This window comes from Lutjanus erythropterus, chromosome 20 (genome assembly GCF_056507025.1).
Source record: "Lutjanus erythropterus isolate fLutEry1 chromosome 20, fLutEry1.hap2, whole genome shotgun sequence".
In the NCBI taxonomy this organism is placed as follows: domain Eukaryota; kingdom Metazoa; phylum Chordata; class Actinopteri; order Lutjaniformes; family Lutjanidae; genus Lutjanus; species Lutjanus erythropterus.
Window position 1 is genome coordinate 25,069,121 of NC_139336.1, and position 23,583 is coordinate 25,092,703.

The 23,583-nt window shown below is 39.3% G+C and overlaps 1 protein-coding gene across 1 annotated transcript in view; it reads left to right on the top strand.

Moving 5' to 3' along the window:
* Nucleotides 1-23,583, top strand: part of lamc3 (laminin, gamma 3) — a 158,332-nt gene that overhangs the window by 55,611 nt on the left and 79,138 nt on the right. Inside the window, exons 5-9 of the mRNA XM_084745504.1 lie at nt 7,595-7,783; nt 8,817-8,934; nt 15,675-15,773; nt 17,326-17,462; nt 19,214-19,333. Coding sequence (XP_084601630.1) covers nt 7,595-7,783; nt 8,817-8,934; nt 15,675-15,773; nt 17,326-17,462; nt 19,214-19,333 — 663 coding nt within the window. The remainder of the gene's footprint in view (nt 1-7,594; nt 7,784-8,816; nt 8,935-15,674; nt 15,774-17,325; nt 17,463-19,213; nt 19,334-23,583) is intronic.

The window sequence follows — 23,583 nt, forward strand, 5'->3', positions numbered from 1 at the left end:
GAGGTCTGATTTGTCTGTAACAGTACACTAAAGGTCGTACAGATACGTATGCTGCATGATCCCTCACGGACTGGTTTCTTATCACTGCTGGTGTTCTACTCTCTCGGCTGGTCCGACATCTCATTCGTCCAACAAATTAGATGTAAAAATGAGAAATTACTGTGCCTGCAGGGATTGTGGTCCCTCTGTGCAATGCATTCTGCAACAGTGCTAAGAAATTATTCATATAAAGGGCAGGAGACAATAAGATGGTGAATTGCATCACCTTTCATGCAGGTGAGGTGAAGTGGCAAACTGCCTTTAGCCTCCTAAAAACCATGCCTTGATACTGAAAGATGACTAATTCACTGACACTATTCACTGCATTTCATAATTCAATCAGGAAACATTTATGTGGCCTGTTGTCACTTTTTTTCCTCTAACTGTTTTTATCGACCGCTAAATCTCCATAAATCCAGCTTTACCACCACCAATAACAAAAACTAAATTTTAGTTTGTATTAATACTCCTGATAATAGCCGAGTTATATCTAGCACTTCATCATGCTTTGCCCACTGGAGGAACACCCTAGATGGTATTTCACCCTATTTTGCCCACTTCAAGAGTACACTAAAGGGCACTTCACTATGTTTTGTCCACTGGAAGGACACCCCAGAGGGAGAGTTATCACCTTGTATTGCACATTGGGCCACTCTAAGGGGCACTTTATCATGTTTGTCTACCTGTAGGAGCATCCAAGAGGGCACTTTTGCAGAATATGAGCCTACCAGTGTTTTCATGTATGACATTTTATCATTTGGTGGGTAGTTTAGGAAGTAATTATATCACAGCAGCTGATTTCAGGTTTTTAATACAGAAAGTCTATGTTTGATCAAACATTTTAACACTCAAAGTTATGCTAGCTAGAGTTAACCACCACCATTTGAATTAAAAAGAGGACGGCACCACTAAGTTTGAAATAAACCTTGATTTAACAACATATTACTGCAATGAGAGTTAACTCTGGGCCGTAAGGGGCTGTTGGAAAAAAAAAGCACTGCAGATATAGAAGAACATGGCTGTTACTATGTGTCCAGGCTAATCTCCATGAGACAAAGCCCCAAGGAGCAATATGAGGGCAATGTCCACGCCTATGTGGGCATGATATGCAAATTAAAGAGTCCTTGGAAGCCCTCAGCAGGGCTATAAAGTGCTGCAGGACCGGCCTCTCAAGAGAGGTTAGAGCCCTGACTCATTGTCCCTGAAGGCACTGGCCGTCTCTTTTTCCATACAGAGGCAAGAAAGTTTCTCTTCAGTGGAGTTGTAAGTTGTACAGCATCTGTAGAGGAAAGTGATTCGGATGGTTTAGGATGGGGCTGTTCTTGGTTTTTGGTTTCCTGACTGTTATCGAACAGGTCAAGTCAAGGAATTTTTATTTATATAGTACCAGAAGTTATCTCAAGGCACTTTTCTTATAGAGCAAAGTAACACTTTGTTTGTAATGGTGTGCATGAGACTGCCATTAAACTGTGATAACTATGTCATGACACCTGTCATGAACATGAGGGAGTCATTATGAATGTTAATAACTGTTGTCAGGTGTCATTTGGTCAATTATGTCATTTTTTTATGTAAAGTTCACATCACTTTAGATTACATTGTTGAAGTCAAGAAAATTTTCATGACACACTTATAATGGTCTCATGACAGGCAATGTCAAAACAAGCCACAAATAACAGTTTAATGCCATACAAACAAAACTGAACAGTTTCTGCAAGCTTGATAATGTCAGGTTGTCATGACAAAGACATTAACGGGTTAATCTTGATTCATGTCACGTTGTCATAGTCATTCCAAACAACTTTGCATTAAAGACGATTTACTTAACAGAATAGCACTAAATGATAACAGTCATAAAACATTCATAAAGACCCCCTCATGTTCATAACAAATGTCATGACATGGTTATGACAGTGTAATGACAGCCTTATGCATGCCTCTTCAAATATAGTGTTACCAGCAGATCTAGACAATACTCTCTATTTATTTATTTGCAGAGACCCAACAGTTTCCGTCAAGAGCAAGCGCTATGGTGACAGTTGCGTGGAAAAACTTCTTTGTGTACGACACAATAAAATAAATGTGACCATAAATGTGACCATTCATGCCAGACTGCTGTCACAGGTCATTACCAGTAAGAACAACCCCATCCCCTAGAAATGACACTATGAATACCATATACATTATAACGGAAATGCATTATGACCCACGGCAACAATTTCAAGTGGACGAAGTGGCACTTTCTTCTATTGCCTGCAAGTCATATGGAGAAATAACCTTTAATCATGCTTTATTTGCTTTGCTGCTGTGTTCAGCATGAACATTTAATTACTTCATTCAACACTTTTCTAAAAACAAAGTTTACAAAGTTCTTTACATACCCCCTCCCCAAAAACGCCAGTAGTAAAGATAAAATGTAATAAACAGTATAAGGAAATCTAAAATCACACTGTGTGCCAGAAAGGGCATCGTAGAGATTAAAATAAAAGCCTGTTTATAAAAGTGTGTTTTTAGAAGAGATTCAAAAGATGAATTTGCTAGCCTCCTTTCAGGCAGGCTGTTCCAAACTAAATGCCCCCTAATAGAGAAAGTGCAGTCACCTTTAGTCATGAGCTTTGACTGGAACAATCTACAGGGCCTCGCCTGAGGATCCTGAGCTGCGTTCCAGTTCATAAAGGGTTAAAGGGTCAACAGTGTATCTTGGGGCTAGACCATTTAGTGCTCTAAAACTAATCAATAAAATCTGACAATAAATTCTAAACCTGAGCGTTGGCCATGCAGTGCAGAAATCGGGGTGATGCAGTCTCTGTGTTAAAGTGCCAGTTAAAATTCTAACAGCAGCATCCTGAACAAGCTGCAGACGTGAGACAGACTTTTCACAGAGGCAGGTAACATAACAGGTAATATAACAATATTAAACTATATTTGTATAGAAGGTTTCATACAAGAAATACCGCCCTAAGTGCTTTGGAGCAAAGAAATTACTTGCACTAAGAATAGAATGTTATAATTAGTGGAAAATAAGATGGAAAATGAAACCTATGAGCTGGAATCACATAAAGAATACATAGAAGCCATCTGGTAAAACTCAAGCTTGATTAGATTAGATTTGATTTGATATTGATATGATCTTTATCACTGTGTCATGCACAAATAATGTAATGTACTAACAGGTTTACAACACAACATTATTTGGAAAAAAAAACAGACCAGAAACCAGAGTAACGACATAAATTACAAATAATACTAAACAAATAAAAAATCCTTACGTTTTTTCTAAGCTTTTGTTGAACAGACATTATTATCATTTATTTTATGCAATTCTTTCTTAACCTCTCCTAATTTGCAGAACTCACACAACCTGTTGTCCTCCCAGACGACTTGTAAGATAAAAATAAGGTTGAAAACAGATAGAACATGTAGAATGCATAAAATGAAAGAAAATACAACATTTTAAAAGAAATGCAGAAGTGGAAAGCAAATGCAACATAGAGTCCCAGGCCTGTATAAGGAAAGTCATAGCTAAACAAAAGCTAAAGTGAAGAGATGCATTTCAGCTTTATTTTGAAAATATTTAGCGAGCTGGCTTACCTGATATCTATTGTATTCCAGAGCTGTGGGTTGTAACTGATGAACGCTGCATCCCCACTTTTCTCGCTCGCTATTTCTGGGAACATCCAATAAACCAGCAGCAGATGATTACAGTGTTCGTGAAGACAAGTTGAGCACAAGGGAGTGTTTGGTCTTGGCCCATTAAGGACTTTAAGAGGAGGACCTTAAAATCAATTTTAAATGTTACCCAAGATGAATTAAAAGCATAAAATAAATCAGCACGAGGCTGACGTGAGTTAAGATACTGAGTTGAAGAAAGCAAGACCACAGAACTCTATTTACCTGCTACTCAAAAGTCAGGTTACTGTCAAAAATCAATTCTCTCCAAACTCATTTGCTGTTGCAAATTAGCAGGAACAACAACATAATTTCTAGGAGACAGGATTGTTAACACAACAACTGCAATTGCGGTTCCATACAAATCACCATACCAGACCTTGCGTGAAATCACCTTTCAGTTTCTTTTCTTTAATTGTTCACCTTTGGAATATAATGCAGCTACAAAACATGCCACTGTGAGAAAAATATCATTTCTGACCAGCAAGTCTGCAGCTCACCACAAAATGTCTTGAAGTGTTTCTCATCCAAAACTGTGTGAGCCATAGTGTTTGAGGAGGTGGTTCCATCAGAGTCAGAGAGAGTTCATTGCCTCCACTGTGGCAGTGATACAGGCTGTGTGTGTCCTCTGGACTGGACTGAGGAAATCTTGTGGAAGAGGTGTTTGTGGGCAGGCAGACCTAAATGTGGTCAAGATGGTCAAACTGTGAAAAGCTGTGTAGACGTCTTTGTGTTAGACCTGCTGAAAAACAGCTTTAAGTGATTTGATCTGACATACTGTATGTGTGCACTGCTTGTAGCGATCTTCATCCCACATACACTTCGTTTAAACTGCTCTGCTGCTCACTACTTCACCTAGGAGGAAAACATGCTGCAGCATTTGAGCATGCATATTTTGACAAGGCCAACATGGGAACAACATAAAAGGCTGTTAAACATAAAAAAAAAAATACCTATCAAGTCGTATAAAACACATTTGGGAATGATTTAAGATAATTATAGTCAAATATCTATTTGTCAGTGCAGATAATTAAACTAAATATCCAAATAAAAATATTAAAATCAAAAGCACAATAAAAAAAAAGGTACTAAAAGAGGAGCAGCAAGTAATTAAAACATCAACAAATGTACTTTTGAACTTGCTGAGAGGGATGGGAAGCCAGATGTTCATTTTGCCCTGAAGCTCATTTTAGGATGAAGAACCGTAATTAAGCAAACTAATTCTCCTCACTTCGGTTCACACACGAAGCCTCTTTTGATATAACTTATAAAGATTTGATAGACTTGATAACTGTAAAAGTTTCTTATGAGGATAACCCTTTTCAAAACAAAATTATAATGTGCTTTACAGTTTTTGACCAAAATTAGAACATTTCAGGACTGCAAAGTGGCAAACATAGTAACATACCCAACAATTGATAAAAAATAATAAATTAGACAAAAACTAGAAATAATATTTTCTTTTCTTTAAAGTATTACCCTTATTACCTTATTAATACCCTTATTTGACTCAATAGAGGGCAATTAGAGACAGTACAACAGAACTGTACTGTAAACTAAAGTGTAATAAGTCTAATAAGGGTCTAACCATGGGAAGTAATAGAGGGTAATTAAGTAAGTAAAATTTTATTTGTATTGCACCTTTTAAAACAACGTTACAAAGTGCTGCACAGTAAATACATAAGCAAAATGACAGCATGCTGTGTTACAAAATACCAAAAATACATAAATATACACACACACACAAACATAAATACATATATACACAACAATCATACATGCCTTCTCATGTGATAGTCAATTGAACAATTATTATGAACATATTAATCCACTACATCCAGGTTGTAGCCCTGGGAGGGCAAAGTGTATTATTTCCCTCTGCTATACCCTTATTAGACTTTATTGGAGGATAATTTGGATGTAAGATATGTTGGAAATGGATCGTTAAGTAAAAAGTTTTTGAGGAAAGTATCAGTCGTTCTCACATTTTATGAGATCTTGTTGGAATCAACATGAATTTGTACCGCTAACAGAAATGCAACAGAGAGGCTCAGGCTGTTGTTGACAGTACTGCCACCTGGCTATCTGCTAGCCTGACCAGCAGTGGCAGCACCACTAGCTGGCAGGATAAAGATAGAGTGGATGGGAGCTGACAAGTAGAGCCGGCGAGATGTATTTGTGCTCCAGTTGCCCACCAGTGCCAATCAGAACTGAGTCATGCTGCAGCGACTTTCTATGTGGGGTGTCAGTTTTTGTCAGATTCTGTTGCCCCGAGCGCAGAGAGGGATTGCAGATGTGATAACACAAGACTCAGCATTTGTCAAAAGATGCATGTTGTGTGTTAAAGGGCCACTCCTAGTGCATTTTCATTCTGTTCATCAGAACTACTGTTTCTGGACGCATAATTAAAGCTGCATCTATCAGTATGTTAATATTAGCGTATGTGTGTGTGTGACTTGAAAGGAGTAGCTCTTAGAGAAGAACCCACAGAGGTTCTGCTGTTCTGCTGAGCATTTTTAGCATCGTTCAGATTGTTTTTTTTGTTTTTTTTACAACCAGAACATGTTTTGGTTCACTCTCATAGCTCTCATCAGGGTTGCTTTCAGATGCAGAAGGCAACTATTCAGTTACTCATGAGGCTACGTATCACCCAGAAAAGGAGTAGCTACATTACATTACTTAACAGCAAAAGTAATTTGATATGTTGCGAGATGTTAGCACGATTTTATAGATAATGTGTGGCAATTAAGACAGAGATCACTGTATCCACTATACTAAAATGTTTCTTTCATGGAAATTGTAGCGCTAAACAACAAGTTAGCAACTAGCTGGTGAACATAGTGGTGTTTTTTGCTGCTTAACAGCTGTATATTTCAAACAGGCAGTGGTGGAGACCAAAACAGAGCTAGAAGAAGAGTCACCCAAAACAAGATCCCTAATGAATGCTAATGTACTGAAGGTGCCATCCATGGAGGGGGGGGCATTTGGTTTTATTGAATTTACACTCACATTTGTTGCTTTTATGTCTTACCGACAGAACAGAAAGGTAACAGTTTGCTGACATGTTAGCTGTATCACCTTTCTGCAGTGATAAAATATCAGTGGTGTGTTTACAGGTTGTTGTGCTGTGCCCAAGTCAGCAAAATGTGTAATACAAATATGAAAGGAGTCTCATAAGGGATGTGGGCTTTTCTAGGACTCTGTGGATCCATCATTCACTCATAATACTTTCATGAAGGTACCATTAGTTAGAGCCAAATGAAACCTAGAACTCTTTATTAAATCTCTTTCAAGTGTTTCACCGCCAATCCCAAGTTTGTACCATGTCAGGCTCTGAAGCAACCACTGATCACTTTTTATCTTTGAAATAAGGTGAACACCGCTGAGACTCTTCATTAACAGGAAGGAATAATCATATGGTTATTGCCAGCACAACGGAGAGCTTGATTCATAATAAAATGGGCAATTTCACCTAAATCCCCCCTCAGGGTAACTGGTAAACTAAGGAGGGATTTGATGTGAGGGGTATGAGAGCTGCGATGGTGCGTTATCAGTTGAGTAATTTGCTCTTGTATAAACATGAATTACTGTTATCTAAGTGCCCCCTGACAGCCGATTGGCTCCTCATTAGGCCTGTGTGAAATGAGATTAGCAACGAGCCTCTAAATTATGATCCAATCCCAGAACACATAATCTCTCACACATACATCCCCCCCTCTGTCTCTCTATCCTCTGTCTATTTCTGTCTGTTCTCTCTTTTTTTTTTTTGTTGCCTCCTCTGCCTGCCTCTTCCCCTGTGGCTGCTGTTTCCTCGTTCCTTCACGTCTCTCCTCACTTGACCTCTTGCTCCTTCCCTTTCTTGCTTTCTTTCCCCCCTCGCTCGCAGAGTGTAACTGCAGTGGGAGGTCAGACGAATGCGTGTTCGACATGGAGCAGTACCGGAGCACCGGCAGTGGGGGGCGCTGTGTGAGCTGCAGAGACAACACCGATGGGCCCCACTGTGAGCGCTGCAGAGAGAACCACTTCAGGAGATCTGCTGAGGAGCCCTGCCTCTCCTGCAACTGCAATATTAATGGTAAACTGCAGATACAATACCCTTTTTTAATTGTTTTGATGATAACTTAAAAACCCTAATTATAATCCATGCCAATATCATTACTCACTACTTTTGTTTTCTTTGGCATGAGAAAATTTAATTATGGTTAAATTGGATTGCTGCGTAAGCAAGATTTAGCTACAGTCGAACAGGACTCATAGGATTAATTGTTGTAAATTTAATGGGTTTTAAATCATTAATAACATTACATTAATATTTACTCTTACCCATCGATTGCTCAACTGCCAAACCTTGCCTAAGAGTAGAATCTGTTCTTATTCATAATTGATGCAATCTTGTTCGTCTCATGTCTTGCACATCTCATCAGATTTAACCTCTCCTCGACTTCCCAAATGACCGTTAAAGAAGTCCGAGACTTTACTCAGCTTGCTGCAAATCGATCCGGTTGACTCACTTATCAATGAAAAGACTCTGCAGTCATTAAACACAGAGCAGTTTTAGTTGGAGGTACATTAAGTGTTTGGGCTCTTAATTACACCATCATCAGGGTAAAGAGAGACAACCAGAGGGAAAAATGAATAAATACATCGGCTATCTTTTCCTCCGTGTTTTCTGAATAGTGTAAGGTGATTGCACAGAGCTGTTGGAGTCCATTATATTGATAAAAGGTTATAGCCGACTCCATCAGGCTCCCTTTTCTCTCTTGTCCACAATGCTCCGGCTGGTCTTTTTTCTCTATTAACTAAAGCTACAGTATGTCAGCTACAGTGTGGTTGCAAGGTTATATCCTGCTCTTCTGTGCTCATCTCTGGAGGTTTTTGAACAGGAATTCAATAACAGGTATTCAGTTATCACCCTCATGACAAATCATTAATGATATATTGATCCTTTTCATGTGATTTTCCCAACAACCTTTACAGACTCTGAAGGTGTTCTCCCCCATTTTCTTGACAATACCCCCGTTTCCTCAGCCCTTCTTCCCTCTTCGTCCCCCACCTTACATTTGATTTTCTGTTTTCTTCCTACACGATCCATCTCCCATTCCTCCCAGGTTCAGTGAGCCTGCAGTGTGATGTAGAGGGAAGGTGTGCGTGTCGAGTTGGCGTGACAGGGGAGAAGTGTGACACATGCCGGGCTGGCTTTCACTCACTTGGCCCTAGTGGCTGCAGGTGAGCAACACACACGCGTACTCATAAACACAGATGCACAGACATACTGAGGCACAAGACTCACAAAAACAAAGCAAATATTGGAAGGATGACGTGATTTTAAAAAAACAGGCCGGTCAGTTTATTTTACAGTCCACAAATAAGACATAACAAACCCTTCTTTGCATCAAATGAGGCTAAAACAGTACAGTTCATTTTAATGTGTCCCAAATTACCATCTAAGGAAGACTAATCAGGGTGTAATTGTGAGAAATAATGCATTTTAGTTTACACTATAGCTCTGTCGTAATATGTTCCTAATTACCCAGTAATAAAGGTGTAATTAAGGCTCTAATGCTGTCTAATAAAGAATGTATTATTTCTAGTTTTTGTCTAATTCGAAACAAAGTGTTTGTTAAATCTTATTAGTGTAATGTGAAATAAAGTGCGACCAGTAGGCCTTTAAAAGAGAAAGGGGTTAAAAGAAAAAAACAGGTAACACAGACACCAACTTAATAAATCTTCCCTGTTTTGCAGTTATGCCATCTTACATCCCCCGAGCCCGAATTTATCAAACTACAAAGCAGCCGTAAACAAGAGGATTCTCATTTCTCTATGTGACACCACTGTGAATTAGTGACCTTCTTATCAGCGGGTAACACATTGTGCCAAATACAGTATCAAACCACTAACAACCGTTCTAACAAGCAAGCCAACTCGCAGTGCTGTAATTTTCCATGTGGAAACATGATCTGGGAAAAAAAAAAATCAACATCCAATTTAGTCAAGATTTCAACAAATATTTCAATCAAACTCAGAGCAGGGTATTTTAGGGTAATCTCTGACGTCCCTGTGTGTCGCTGTCGTCTGACTCTCTTGGTCTTTTTACACACGTATTTGCTGAATTGTTGAATCATCTCTTTACTTAAATTGCTTTCTGTTTCATTTTCTTTTCTGACAAGACAGTATAGGATAGTGTTGGTGTTTAACACAACCTGATCAATCACTGTGGTTCCATACTGCAACACAAAATTTTGTCTCTGCAATTTCGGGTTGACTCATCTGTAAATGTCGCTTCAAGGTCGTTGTGTTTCTACTGATGATTGTCACTCCACACGATTTACAAAGGGTCCTGTTTTCCGTGACATCAGATGAGGAATTTCAGTCAATCAGTGCAGCCAGTGAGGGTCTAAGAGAGTGTCTTATACTGCCTAATAAAAGAACATATTATTTCTTATTTTTGTCTGATTTGATACTTCCTGTTGCGTCCTGTTCGTGTACTGTAAAATAGTGGGAAAAAAGTTTATTCTTTTTCTCCCAAACTCCAACATTTGTGTCCAGACATGCAGCAAGTACATGCTAGTTGACTTCCCATGTTTGTCAACATAAAATAGTCGAAATTTATTTATGGGCTACTTTGTGTCAGTGAAAAAAATATACTTGATGCAAACTATGACAACAAAGTATATATGTATAAAATATATGCACAGTAAATGCTTGGTAATGTAAAGTACATCTTCATTATAACCAAACTGTATATTGTGTAACTATAGTTCCTGCTGCTGCTCTAATGATAATATATTAAAAGTGGTTTGTTGACTTGTAGTGAAGAACCCACAGAGAATTTTCACCTGACTCTGCAGTTCCCTTCAGCCTCACAGAGTTTTTGACCTGTGGTTCCGAATTGTTTTCCTTAAGGGGCCCCTTTTTTATCATTAAGCAAACTGACGGCCCCTGAAGTGACATATTTTGTGGTTGTTTCATGTTATATTCAATGCATAAAAATAACAGTGCGCGTACTGCGCCATGGCTTTCATAGGGAGCTCATAAGAGACGACTGTGCACAGAAACATTCATAGCTGCATCGCACATTCATAGCACATCTGACATATAATAATCAGTTAATGGCCACATCAAAATTTCACACAGGCATCAAAACCAAACATCACAGTATGATACAATACGGCTGATAAAATCTTTATTAAAGTGATTAAGCAACGAATCATCCTCATGCATGAATCTTACATCAATAATAGCCTAATTTTATGCATGATCTATAATGATGAAGATACAGAACAATAGCATGGTTAATATTTAAAAGACCCCCCAAAATTTCATGAATCATGTTTTGAGGGCAGCTCATGTCTTATTAAGAGGAGCCACATTTCCCGCGGCTCCCCTGCAGTTTGCACACTGAGTACAGAACGACTAATAAACTGTACAATTAACCCAAACAGTGAGCGCAATAACTGCAGGAAGTTTGTATAAAGTGAGTGATTTTGCATGAGTTTTGAGCAGATTATTTCCTGTAAAATCCTGCATGAAGATGAGCTTTCCTGATATTTTTAGTAGCTTTTTATACAGTTCTGTCTGTATTGGATTTTTTTTTTCTTTTACAATCATACATACTTAATAGGCTTTTGTTTTGACAAACTTAGTGTTTTCTCCTCCCTGACCATTTTTCTATTAGGCTCTGTGAATATAGCTTGTGTCAAAGTCTTCACCATAGCCTTACCCTGAAAGATTTTGATGAAGTTGATATTTTCAGTTAAAATCTAAACAAAAGTCAATGAAATGCTGCGATATAGGCCTACAGTTTAAAGTAGACCGATACGATCCAGCAGCTGCCCGCCATATCCACATACGACAACCCAACATCATCGCATTCCCAACAAGAGAACACATATTAGAAAATTAGGTCAACATAAACAGTTAGTTTTCTTATAAGCTGCTTCTGAATTGTTCCATTGTGTTTGAGCTGAGTGCAGACCTGTGGGTTTTAATCTGTGCTGGCAGGAACACCGCTGCCTTTCCAAAACGATTTAGTTACTGCTGCAGCGCACCGGAACGCTGCTGCGCTGCTTTTTTTTTTCCCTCCAAGTAAAGAAATAGAATATTCACAGTTTGCATAATCTGTTTTTAAGCACTTGAGGATCCAATCATCTCTAAAGCACATGGTCAAAGAGAGGGCAGTTCCTGTAGTGAGAGGTGTTTTTTTCCAGCTGTTTTTTTTTTTTAAGTGCAGTAAACATTTTGCCTGCTGCTATGCCCTCTGCAGGGCATCTCGCATTTTAGACAAAAGACATAAGCCAAAAACGTGGTCACGATAAATGTGATCCAGATTAGCAGCTGTGACAGAGAGAGACGGAGACACGTGGACTGACTGCGTAATATTCTTAACATGATGACAATATATATACAGCATAGGGGTGTCACAATTCTTCAAATACATGCTTTGATTTGACTTTATTTAAACGTTTTTAAATTATTTTTTAAACTTTTTTTTTTGCCTATGTGTTTGTTAAAGTGTCACGTCAAGAATTGTAAAGATCAATAAATTGGTTGATCTTTCGAGACTGGTTTTATGCCCTGACAAATGTCCTTTACACTTTTAAATTGGATTCTGCCTTTGATTTCGATGTGGATTACATTTCGCTCATTTTGATTGATTTTTGATTTGATGATCCCTTAAAAGTGGTTAAAATTTGTGACAAAATTATGTAATGCAGGCATGATATTTTACAGTTTAATAATAAACTCACTGAGGTCACTGGCCAGCATTTTTAACAATTAAGAATAACTATAAAAAACACAAATAGAGCACAAATATATGTACATATTAAACATCAATGACTTTAGTTTTCATATAGAAGCATATCAGACAACATATTGTCTACATGTTGGGCTACAATGCAGTATTTCTCCATCCTCAATCCAATAGTAAAAAATCCTAAATGAAAACATATGGTAAATATCCAGTGTCATTGTGACCGAAGCCCAGAAATGGAGACTGAAGTATTTACAACTTTTGCAAATCATTGCCATGAATTTCCTCCTGCTGCACATGGTCAGTGTTCTGGTTGGTCAGCCAGGCGTCCTGGCCGGGAGAACAAGACCTGGTGTTTGAAGATCCCTCAGAACCAAGCCAGAGAACATGCGGCCTCCACCATCTGTTACCATGGTGACAGGATCCAGCCTCGCTGCCTTCGGAAACTTCAGAGAACAGCTTTAGCTGCAGCCAACCCCAAGGAGAAACTTTTCTGCTTTTCTCCAAAGAACACTGAATACATAATGCTTTATAGTTAGGCAAGGTCAGTGCAGTTTTGCATAACATTATCCAGTGTTAATCTGGTTTCATTGACCCAAACATCCATAATCCCTTTTTTACTGTCATAAACTATTTATCAGGAGGTTATTTTTAGATCCAATAATTTAACTTTAGCAAATTCAAGTGTTTCATTTCACTTATGACATTGAATTATGTAGCGTGCAGTCAAAAACTGCATCTATTTATTTATTTAAAATGTTCTGCTGCTGAGACAAACTAATCACTGATTTGAAAGAGGTCTCACAATTGTTAGATTGATGGCTGATTACAATTGTTCTGTATTAATTGAGGTGCTGCCCTGAATAAGAACAAAACTAACACATCTACGGAAATATTGTTTTTCTATATTTGTACCTCGCTCTGATTTTCATCACTTCCGTATGCAACAAGAATGAGCTCAGCGGGGTCATAATTTATTTTAAGATAGTCAGAGCTGCTTTCATTCCTTAGATATGACTCTGATTTACCTCCGAGGCTCTGCACACAGTGTCCTTTGTTGCAGCTTCAAGATGCACTGACCTGCTGCATACATTCTGATGATGAAAAGCACAGTCCAACTTTCTCTGACCCGGGAGCTGTCGCACTAAGTATGCGTGCAGATGAGCCGGCATGTAAATGTATATCATGGTGCATATGTGTGTGTGCGTGCATGTGAGAAATATGTTGCAGGATTTATATTCATAAGGAGTCTATCCCAGCTCTCCCTGACCCCCTCTACCTGCCAAGGGAATGCTAAGTTGTGATGGTGTCGAATCGCATATCAATGACTGTTTGGTGTTCAAATTATTTCTACCACCTGGATACTGTGGATACTGTGACAACAGAAGTGGACTGACTGTTAAGCAAAGAAAGGGATATTCGGTTTTAGCTTCTGACAAGCAGTTTTACTATTTATTGCTACAATCAACATATATTTTGACTTCCAAATCAGTAAAATAAACCATAAAAGTACCATTGAAAAGACCTTGACTTCCTTTTTTAAGTGCACCTGTTCACAACATTCAAGTTCAGTGTGGCTGCAGTCCATCCTTGAGTCCAGTTTTGTTGTCATATTTACATTATGTGAACTTGTTTCAGTCTGAGTGAAAGCGCTCTCGTCCAACTACAGTTGTCATTTTTCTGGCAATCAGTAGGAGCACGCCTACACTCTTTTAAGGGTTCCAAAAAGGTTCTAACCAGAACCATTTGCTTCTGAAGAACCCTTTTTTTGAAGAAATGGTTCATCAAGGATTATTTGTAAGTCTCACTGTTCAATTGAGAACCCTTTTCATCCTAAAAAAAAATCTTTTTATTGGAAAGAGTCCTTTAAGGGTTGTCGAAATGTAAGTAAAATGTAAATAAAAGAGTTCACAGTAGACCCCCTTGGACAGGTACTAGATAAAACCTTTGGAATAAAAAAAAAAGGTTCTCAATGGAACCCCTGAAGTGGGTTCGAGATAAAACCTTTGGGATATAAAAGGGTCTCTGGTAGAGTCCCCTGGATGGGTTTTTGTCAGAACCCAGATGGTGGACAGGTTCTTGATAGAACCACCAGAGAGGGTTCTGGATGAAACAGACAGATAAAGTTAGCAACTAGCCTAGACGTGGTGGGAAAATGATGATGATAGTTTAGTCAGGACTATTCTCACAGCCAAAATTCAAATTAATTATTCAATAATTTATAATCTAATATTGTAAAAATTGAGACTTTATTAAAAGCATTACCAATTAACATCTCATTAACATACTATTAAACTAAAGTATTATTTATAACCCTCAAAACTAATTTCCTTTATTCAATATCTCAACAAATGTATAAATAGAAAGCGTGTTATAATATTAGAGCTGATCCTCAGTTTACCAAAGGTAATTCTCAGAGCCAAAATTCTAATTAATGATTAATTAATTTATTTATAATCTATTGTTATTATGATCTATTGTTATTAATAATTAATACAAACAACAATAGCATATATGCATGCACACATGGCAACATGCACACGTGCGACACACACACACACACACACACACACACACACACACACACACACACTCTGCTGTCTCTCATTCATGCAGAGAAATCAGGCTGTTGAGCTGAGGTGTGAATTACGCAGACCACTGGAGCAGAAACAAGTAGCGACGGCTTGCCTTGGGATAATTGAATTATTTGTAATAGCATCTCATTAAAAAATAGATTCTGTGTTACATTTTCAAACAAAAGTAATCAATCAATGAAGGTGATCAAACAAAACCTGACATAAGCTGAGTCACTGCCGGCCTCATACACTTGCTTTTATCAAGGTTACTTACACAGATTTTTAATTTTTCTGATAGACTGTGTGCTAAATCAAGCATATTGGGGTTGATGGTTTGTTACAGGAACACTTGTTGTGCTTTTTGAGTGCAATGATGACAAAAACGCACTCACAGGGTCGACGCAGGTTCGAGCCCCGAGACAAGTGTCCGTGTTGTTGGAGTCCTTGAGCAAGACACCCCACTGTTTCCAGACTGCTGCTGTGTGGCGGACCATCTGTGATCTGGAAGGAATAGATAATATCCTTATCAGTGAAATTATCGTATTAAACTGTCCTTGTCTTTAAGATTGTTGCTCACTAACATGTTTACTCCCACATGGATTTGAATCTCTCATCTTCACGTCCCTTCTCGTCTGCAGGCCGTGTGAGTGCGACCCCAGCGGGAGCGTGGGCGACTGTTCCCCTCTGGACGGACGCTGTCACTGTAAGCCCAACGTGGAGGGACAGAGCTGTGACAGGTGTGTTATAAGGTTGCTGCTTACGTCATACGCGTACGCACATGACCTATGGTTACCAAGGCAACTGGTAGAGACACCAGAACAGCTGAAGGCATTACTAATGGTCCATCAGTTTGTGCACAGGATGTAATCTCTTCTGATCTTTAAAGTCTTAATTTTAAGAACAAAGTATCTACTTTATCACTAGTAGATTTAATGGTAATGTGAAAAAATATGTTTTCTATGAAATATAAATTGAGGTGGACACCCAGCAGTAGATCAGCACATCCTACAGTATGGAGTCATATGAATGTCATACAAAATAAATTTGTAAAAGAATAAGAAAATCAGCGTGGAAATACACTGAAAAAAAAAGAACATTTGAGACAACTCAGGATTTCATCAATAGAGTTTTGAGCCCAAAACAAACTTTTAACTTTTGAAAGTTTTTCCAACTAAAAATCTTTTGTTGAAATAATTTATATCTCTTTTAGATAAACTTGAATGTTTGTGTTTTAGAACTCCCCCAAAACAGAACAGTTTTTAAGCAGAGAATCCTGAAATGTGTCAGAACAGCAACATCATAGCAGAAGCAGAAAACCAAATACATAAACCTAAAATAAATAAGTACAAAACTGAGCACATAAAACTTAAAAATAAATATGTCATGTATAAAACAATTTAAGAGCATGAGGAATTATATGAGTTCGTGTTTTTTTTTAAACTCATTGGGACTTTGTTGCGATCAACATCATAAGTGAGCATAAAATCAAAAGCAAATCCCTAAAATAAATAAGCCGTTTGCAAAACAATCTCCATGCACATGAAATATAAAAGAGTTGTCTCTCTAGTTCTGCTCATGGGCACTCTGTTTTCCCTACACATATTATTTTTTTTCTACATTTATTTTCTTATTCTGATGTGTTCTTTTTTTATGGCACCCCTATGACGCCATACAGGTGCAGCAGCAGACTAAAAAGCAAAGGTTGAATCAGAATCTGTCTAAAAACTGCTTCAAGCTCTGAGGCGACGTGTCATTTCGACTGCTTGGACAGTGAACTTGACTGTTACAACATGTCAATAACCTCGTCTCTGCTTCCCCCTGTCTGTTTCTATCTTGTTCCTCTAGGACACAGGATCGCACTGATAAACTCGCTGTGACATTAGCAATACACACAGCCCCAGGTCTCAAACTATTGAATAATTCTACGCTCCCAGTTTGTTGACTTTTTTTCTGATTTCACGGCTCGTTGAGCAGGCCCCTCTCCTGTGTAATGTGACTAGTGTACTGGCTGATTTTTTAGTAGTGTCCCTGTCCCACCCATATGCCAGCTAGTGTCTGCAGGTCAGCGCTCAGGGTCCTCACGGCTGAGCCCCATTGGGTCCCTCCGTTCTTCCTTAACACTGCAACAGCCAGCGCCCCGACCGCTGCACTGACAACAGCTTAAAGAGATTAGTAAGAATAACACGATGGCAAGGTTGTGGTAAATAGCTGCAGTGAGGCGTGTTTGCAGCATGCGCATGCTAATAACCTTTTATGTGTGAGGGTATTTGTGTGTGTGTGTACCTACAGATGCAAACCAGGCTTTTTCAACCTGCAACAAGAAAACCCAGCAGGCTGCCAACCGTGTTTCTGCTTTGGCCACTCGCTGGCGTGCTCATCGTCCAATCACTATGCTGCTGTCAACATCACGTCCGACTTCCTGGAAGGTATTGTCTTAGGCTCCCCGGCCATTAATGAGGTTCCTTTGTTACTGCGGGGTTGTTATTACCCAGCTAAAATTAACAACACCAACAGTGTTTATTTTGTCCTCTCTGAATTTGCACCCACTTCATTTTCCTTAACTACCCATTATTTATTGGTGAGTGTGTATTGTAGTGTCTTGTGCGTATTGCTGTTTCTTTGTCTATATCAGCTTTATTGGATTTGTTGTTTTATTGCATTTCAGTGAGTCTTTTTAACATGTGGCCAGGGACGGGGATGAAAAGTTGCTTTTAACTCCGGCTCATTTACAGTTACGGCGGCCCTGAGAGCTCAACGCAGTTCAGCTCAAGACATGCAAATGGACAATACTCGGGCAAATTAGGAAATCAATTTGACAACACATGTTCAGCGTTTAGGCAGCACTGGCAATTTGAGAAACACATTCACTAATTTGACAACACATGTGCAGCATGACTTAATGAGCTGCAAACTCAGAGAACACATCAAAAACACAAATGCACTGAAGTTAAGTAGCTGGAAATGATTTTGGAAAATGAGCTAACAATTCAAGGTTGTTTCAGGTTTAATTCTCTGATTGGATTATTCAGATATTATTGCAGATAATATGCAGGAAATTATTTTTCATACAGCTAGTGTTTAACAAGGTGTATATTTTGTATAAAGTAACACGGCATTAAAGGAAAAATCTGTATTATATTTACTGTCCTTAATCATGAAATGACCATTTTATGTCATCACTGATTAAAGGAGCAATATGTAGCGATTGTGCATCCAAAAATGAACACTGCACTCCAAATATCAAGCTGGAGCCATAGACTACAGGTTGAAATCCTATTTAATGTTACACATTAACATATTGCTCAATTTAACCATTACAAACATCTACTCTTCTACAAAATTATTCATGGCTCCTTACAACTCATAAACAGACACTTACTCATTCAGGGAACATTCAGCATTTCTCCTTTAAGGAAACATGCTACGTTGAAATACTGGCTTCTCCAATAACAACGCTACAGCCAGTTCTCGTTAGAAGTTTCCTGTCCAGTGAGAAAAGTTCATTCACTTTAAATTGAACTGAAATTAATGGTGAATGTTCACCAAATTAGTAAGAAATTAATCATCTCATAGCAGGATTAAATGTTTATAATGGTTAATTAGCCAATTTCTTAATGGGGTGTGTATTTTTAGAGAAGTGGACTTTTGTTTTCAGGATAAACATCTGATCATAAACAGGACTTCAGCCTATTCAATATACCATCTGTGGCTCCAGCTTGCTACTTAGACTGCAGTATTCAGTTTTTAAAGTTAGGGTCTTACATATTGCTCCTTTAATTTAAAACCACAAGCATAGAAAAAACTTTAGTGTTCTCTTGAAACTGTGTTTTGTGACTTAGTTTTTTTTCTGTGCAACCCAGCAGAGTTTCTGAATTAACTTGTGTTTTTCTGTTTGGGTATGTTTATTGTATTTTCAGCATGCTTTTTTTCTCTTTGCATGTGTTTTCTTTAGTTGCAGAGTGTTGAGTTCTCAAGGTCACTGTGTACAGCTGGTTTTTTTCTCTCCCCGTTGGTCGTAATAAAAGTCAAAATAAAACCAACAGAAAAATAATCTGAACAAATCTCCTGTCAGAACTCAAACATTGAATTCTTCGTGAACACCAGCGCATATACCCTGAGTGCCTGTGATGCACAGGAGAATGGCTGTGACTCACGCTTTGTGTTCCTTTACCTCCAGATCAGGACGGTTGGACGGGCGAGTTCTCTGGAGGGCAGGAGTACGCCCTGCTGTGGAAGGAAGGTGAAGTCTACCTGCTGCCTCTTACCGAGGAAGACATCGGCTTCTACAAAGCCCCCGGTGAGTCAGACTACAAAATAATAGACATTTGTGCTCATCCATGAGGACAGATCGTTACCTCAGTTTGGGTCAAACAAGTGGGCTGCAATCCCCTGGAATATGTTTTCGAATTGTTGACTGCTATGTTATTAGTTGATAAATCCTCCAGTTGTTGCTCTTCTAGCAATTATGTAAATTATATTAGCGCTATAGAGCATCTATAATAGCCATAGCTTGTTCCTGTTGTTCCTTAGTGAGATTAATCAGGGTCTTTGGCAGCAGGTCATACAGCAGTTATTCTGACACCATTTCCTCCAATCCGCTATCAGAGCCATTAGAAGATAAGGGAATAAGCTGGCCTGGCTACAGGACTTAGGGCCCATTTCTATCAGCCGGCCCAGCAGCAAGGGCCTGATGGAATTGGATGTCTTGGCCATGCTGGAGAAGCAACAAAGTGAAAATTGGCTTGGTTTCTTCTCGTCTCCGCTAAGTCGGTTCCAGCCATCAACTCACAGCCCCTCCAGCCACCGTGCAGTCCGCAGCCAGAAGCGAAACAGGAGCAATCCCATTAACTCCGCATCCTGGAGGTTTTAATGCCCAATACGCGCAATCACAGAGAACGACTCCATTTGGAGATCCTTTTTTTAGAAAGATGAAATGCTTACAGCGGGATGTGACAAAGCCTGGTGGTCAGGCATAATTTGTAGGATGTCATGAGTGTTATGATAAGTCATGGATGTGCAAATTTGACTTCTCCGAGTGTGTTTGTACACATGACATTAAGTCCATAATGAGTGCTTGCATGCTTTTCCATATATAAGTGTAATTATAAATGTACATAGTTAATAGTGTTCTTTTAAAGTTGCTTTCTTCTTCACACACTCCATAGTAACGTCTCTGTAGGCCACAGCACACAGATTAGTGGCCCAACTGGCCGAGAGCAGCTTTGTGGCAGCCTGCTTATCTACTTCGCACAGTGCTTGTTTATGTTGTTTCTCCACATAATAAATGCACAAATCTATTGCCTTGCCATCCCTATTAATGATCTCATTTTCTCTTGCCTTTTCGTAGTGGTGCATGTGTACAGTTACTTTAAAGATTACACCAGAGCGGCAGCGGCTTTGGAAGCAGCTCTGGAATTCTCTCTCTGTCTCTGCTCTTTTTACTTTTAATTTGTGTTTGTGCTGAAATCCCTCCACTGTGTTCTTCACCAAAGTAAGAGATAATTCTGAGTGACAACTCCACATCGAGCACATTACAAAATGCATTTTCTGTGATTCCCCGTGAATGTATTTGTCGCAGTAGTTTGTCTCGGGCTTCAGCTGTCACATGAGGGACAGGATTCAATCACTGGCTTTCTTTTTTTAAAATTGAATTAGTCGAAACGGAGGAGTGTTTGAGATCTGCATATAGCTCACCCAGCTCCACAAATATCCAGTGGTGGAAGATGTATTCAGATGTTTTACTTAAGTAAAAGTACCCATACAGCAGTGTAAAAATACTCAGCAACACTTTATTTGAAGGGGTGTGCATAAAACTGTCATTACACTGTCATAGCCTCTGTAAGATATAGCCTCATACGGTCCTTGTATTCTGTTTGAATCTTTTCATTTTATGCAACTCTATAGTTCAACTCCACAACATTTCAGAGGGAAATATTGTACTCTGTACTCCACTACATTTATTTGACAGCTTTAGTTGCTAGTTTCTTCGGTTAACACTTTATTTGAAGGGGTGTGCATTTAGACTGTCATAACCATGTCATCACACCTGTCATGAACATGAAGGAGTATCTATGGATGTTGTCATTAAGTGCCATTTGGTCAATTATGTCATTTTTAATGCAAAGTTGTAAAAATGGCCTTACAACATTTAATGACATCTGTATGACAAGTCCAAATTATACCACTTTTCTGCAGGTCAAGGAACAAATTCATGACACACTTATGACTGCCTCATGAAGCCCAGTGTCAAAACCAACCATAAATGATAGTTTAATGTAATGTTAAAACATAAACATAAAAACACAAATTTGATCATGTCATGTTGTCATAACAAAGACATTATTAGCTTGATTAACGTCAAGTTGTCATAACAAAGACATTATTGGCTTAATGAATGTCAAGTCGTCATAACAAGACATTACTGACTTAATTGATGTCAAGTTGTCAAAACAAAAACTTCTCAAACATTGTCAACTTTGCATCAAAATTTGACCCTAACAAACTTAATGACATCAGTCATAAACATTAATAAAAACTCCTTCATACAAAACAAAACAAAACAAAACAAGCTAAACTTAAAAAGTAATGGCAAATACAAAACTGTAACTCTGGCAGATGCTGCAGAGGGCAAAATGTCACTAATCTCTCAATAGTAGCCTGACAGCAAGTTGTTGGAGCAGAGAGGAAGAGTTCAAAAACTGTCAGAGAAAAAGAAGAGAAAGAATTTCACTTGAGTTTTCTGAATTCCCCCATGACAATCAGGCCAACGTAGCACTTACGCCCTCACTCTTTTCACCTCTTCATCCCTTCACCCTGATGTTCAAATGTCTGACCCAATCAGGACAGCAGAATTGCTCTTTATTTTTCACCACATGAAAACATTTCATTTCTGCAAACACATCTTGATTGGTCCTCGCTCCAATTTTCCTTTCTTTACTTCTGTGACAAGTGCACAGACATAAATGTGTGTAGGTGGACGTGTGTGAACGTGTGTGTTTGTGAGTGTGAGTCGGGTACACGGTCTTACTCTGAAGCATGTGCACTGCCACTTGTCCTCCTCCTGATCCTGGACATCTGCTTGACAGTTGACACAGGCCGAGTTCAAGTCCCTGTGGTGACTCAACAGACTGAACACTTGAGCGCAGCTGCCAGGAACTATCATAGACAAACATGAAGTACCTCCCTAAACAGTTGCTTTGACCTGCCTCCAACAACTGTGGTCACCACTTGAATCTGCTGGACAGTGACTGTGGCTCTCTTGGCTGAGCAGCTTTCATGCTGAAGGGGACATCATCTAACATAAGTCCTTACAGCCATCTGTTGAGAAGCTTGCAATGTTGATCCTTTTCATATCTGCTGTGCAGGCCAACCTGCTAAGCCTGAAGCAGCAGGGAGACGGCAAGAAAAGAGAAAAGAAGGGAAGGCGGAAAGGAAAAAGACTGAATTTTAATGAAATAACCCTCTCCTACAAGGCAAGAGAGCAGCATATGGTTGCTCTTGTGTTCAGTTGAGGAGCGGCACAGAGAGTAAGAGGAGCAAAGCTCCATGAGAGCTGCTCCAGGCTACCTGTCACTCTGATTCAAGCTGCAATTGCAGGTAAGAGCCTCACACAACCTGAGTGCTACCTGCACCCGGGTCTGCATGTAATCCTGGTCTGGTGGCCTCGTCATCCTGAAACATAAGCAAAACAGAAGGGAGATGGAGCAAAAGGGAAATGAGAGAAACAAGTGGAGACAAAACAAAACCAGGAAATAAAGTGCATGGAGAGAGAGAAGCAACAAACTTAGAAGGCGCAGGAGTGCTTGAGTGAAGCTCGAGTGGGAGTAAAGAGTTCAGCATGCTTGAAACAAACTCAGTTGTGCGTAGTGCTGACCACATCTAAAGGTGAAAGCGTTGATACACATTCCAAATGGCCGTACTCAGGCCTGGTGAAAAAGCCTCCGCCTGGCTCGCCTCCCCAGCCCCTCTCTCCAGGAGCTCCGTGTCTTTTGCTTGTTCTGTTGTCCTGACACGGTGAATCTTTTCCGGGCAGTCTCTTCATTCTCATTCATGCAGTTGCACTTGGTTGCACACACAGAAAAAAATGACAGAAGTAGTTGTGTGAGGAATGAAAACAGAGAGCCTGAGAGAGAGACTCAAACCCCCGTCTTCACTTTCTCACCTCCGCACACCTGACCAATCGCCGGGATCGTTCGAGATGAGCTGCGCCTCGCATGGAAAGTAGACGAGATCAGGCGGCCGCAGCAGGAGGAGGAGACAAAAAGCTGCAGTCAAATCAAACAGTTTCTAGCAGATTTCAGAGAATATACAGGAAATGACACGGACATCCTTTTAGATCACCGAGAGGCTACCTGTAGTCTGCAGACATAAAGTGTGCTCTTGATCGCTGATTGAAGTTGAAATAGAAGCGATCCCCTGTTGTCACATGATCCTCTGTTCTTTTGTCTGCCTTGTAAAGCACTTTCCAACTGATCATTTTCTATTTCACATATATACCTTTATTATTAATATCAACCACAAAATATATGCTTGTTAACAGATTAAAAC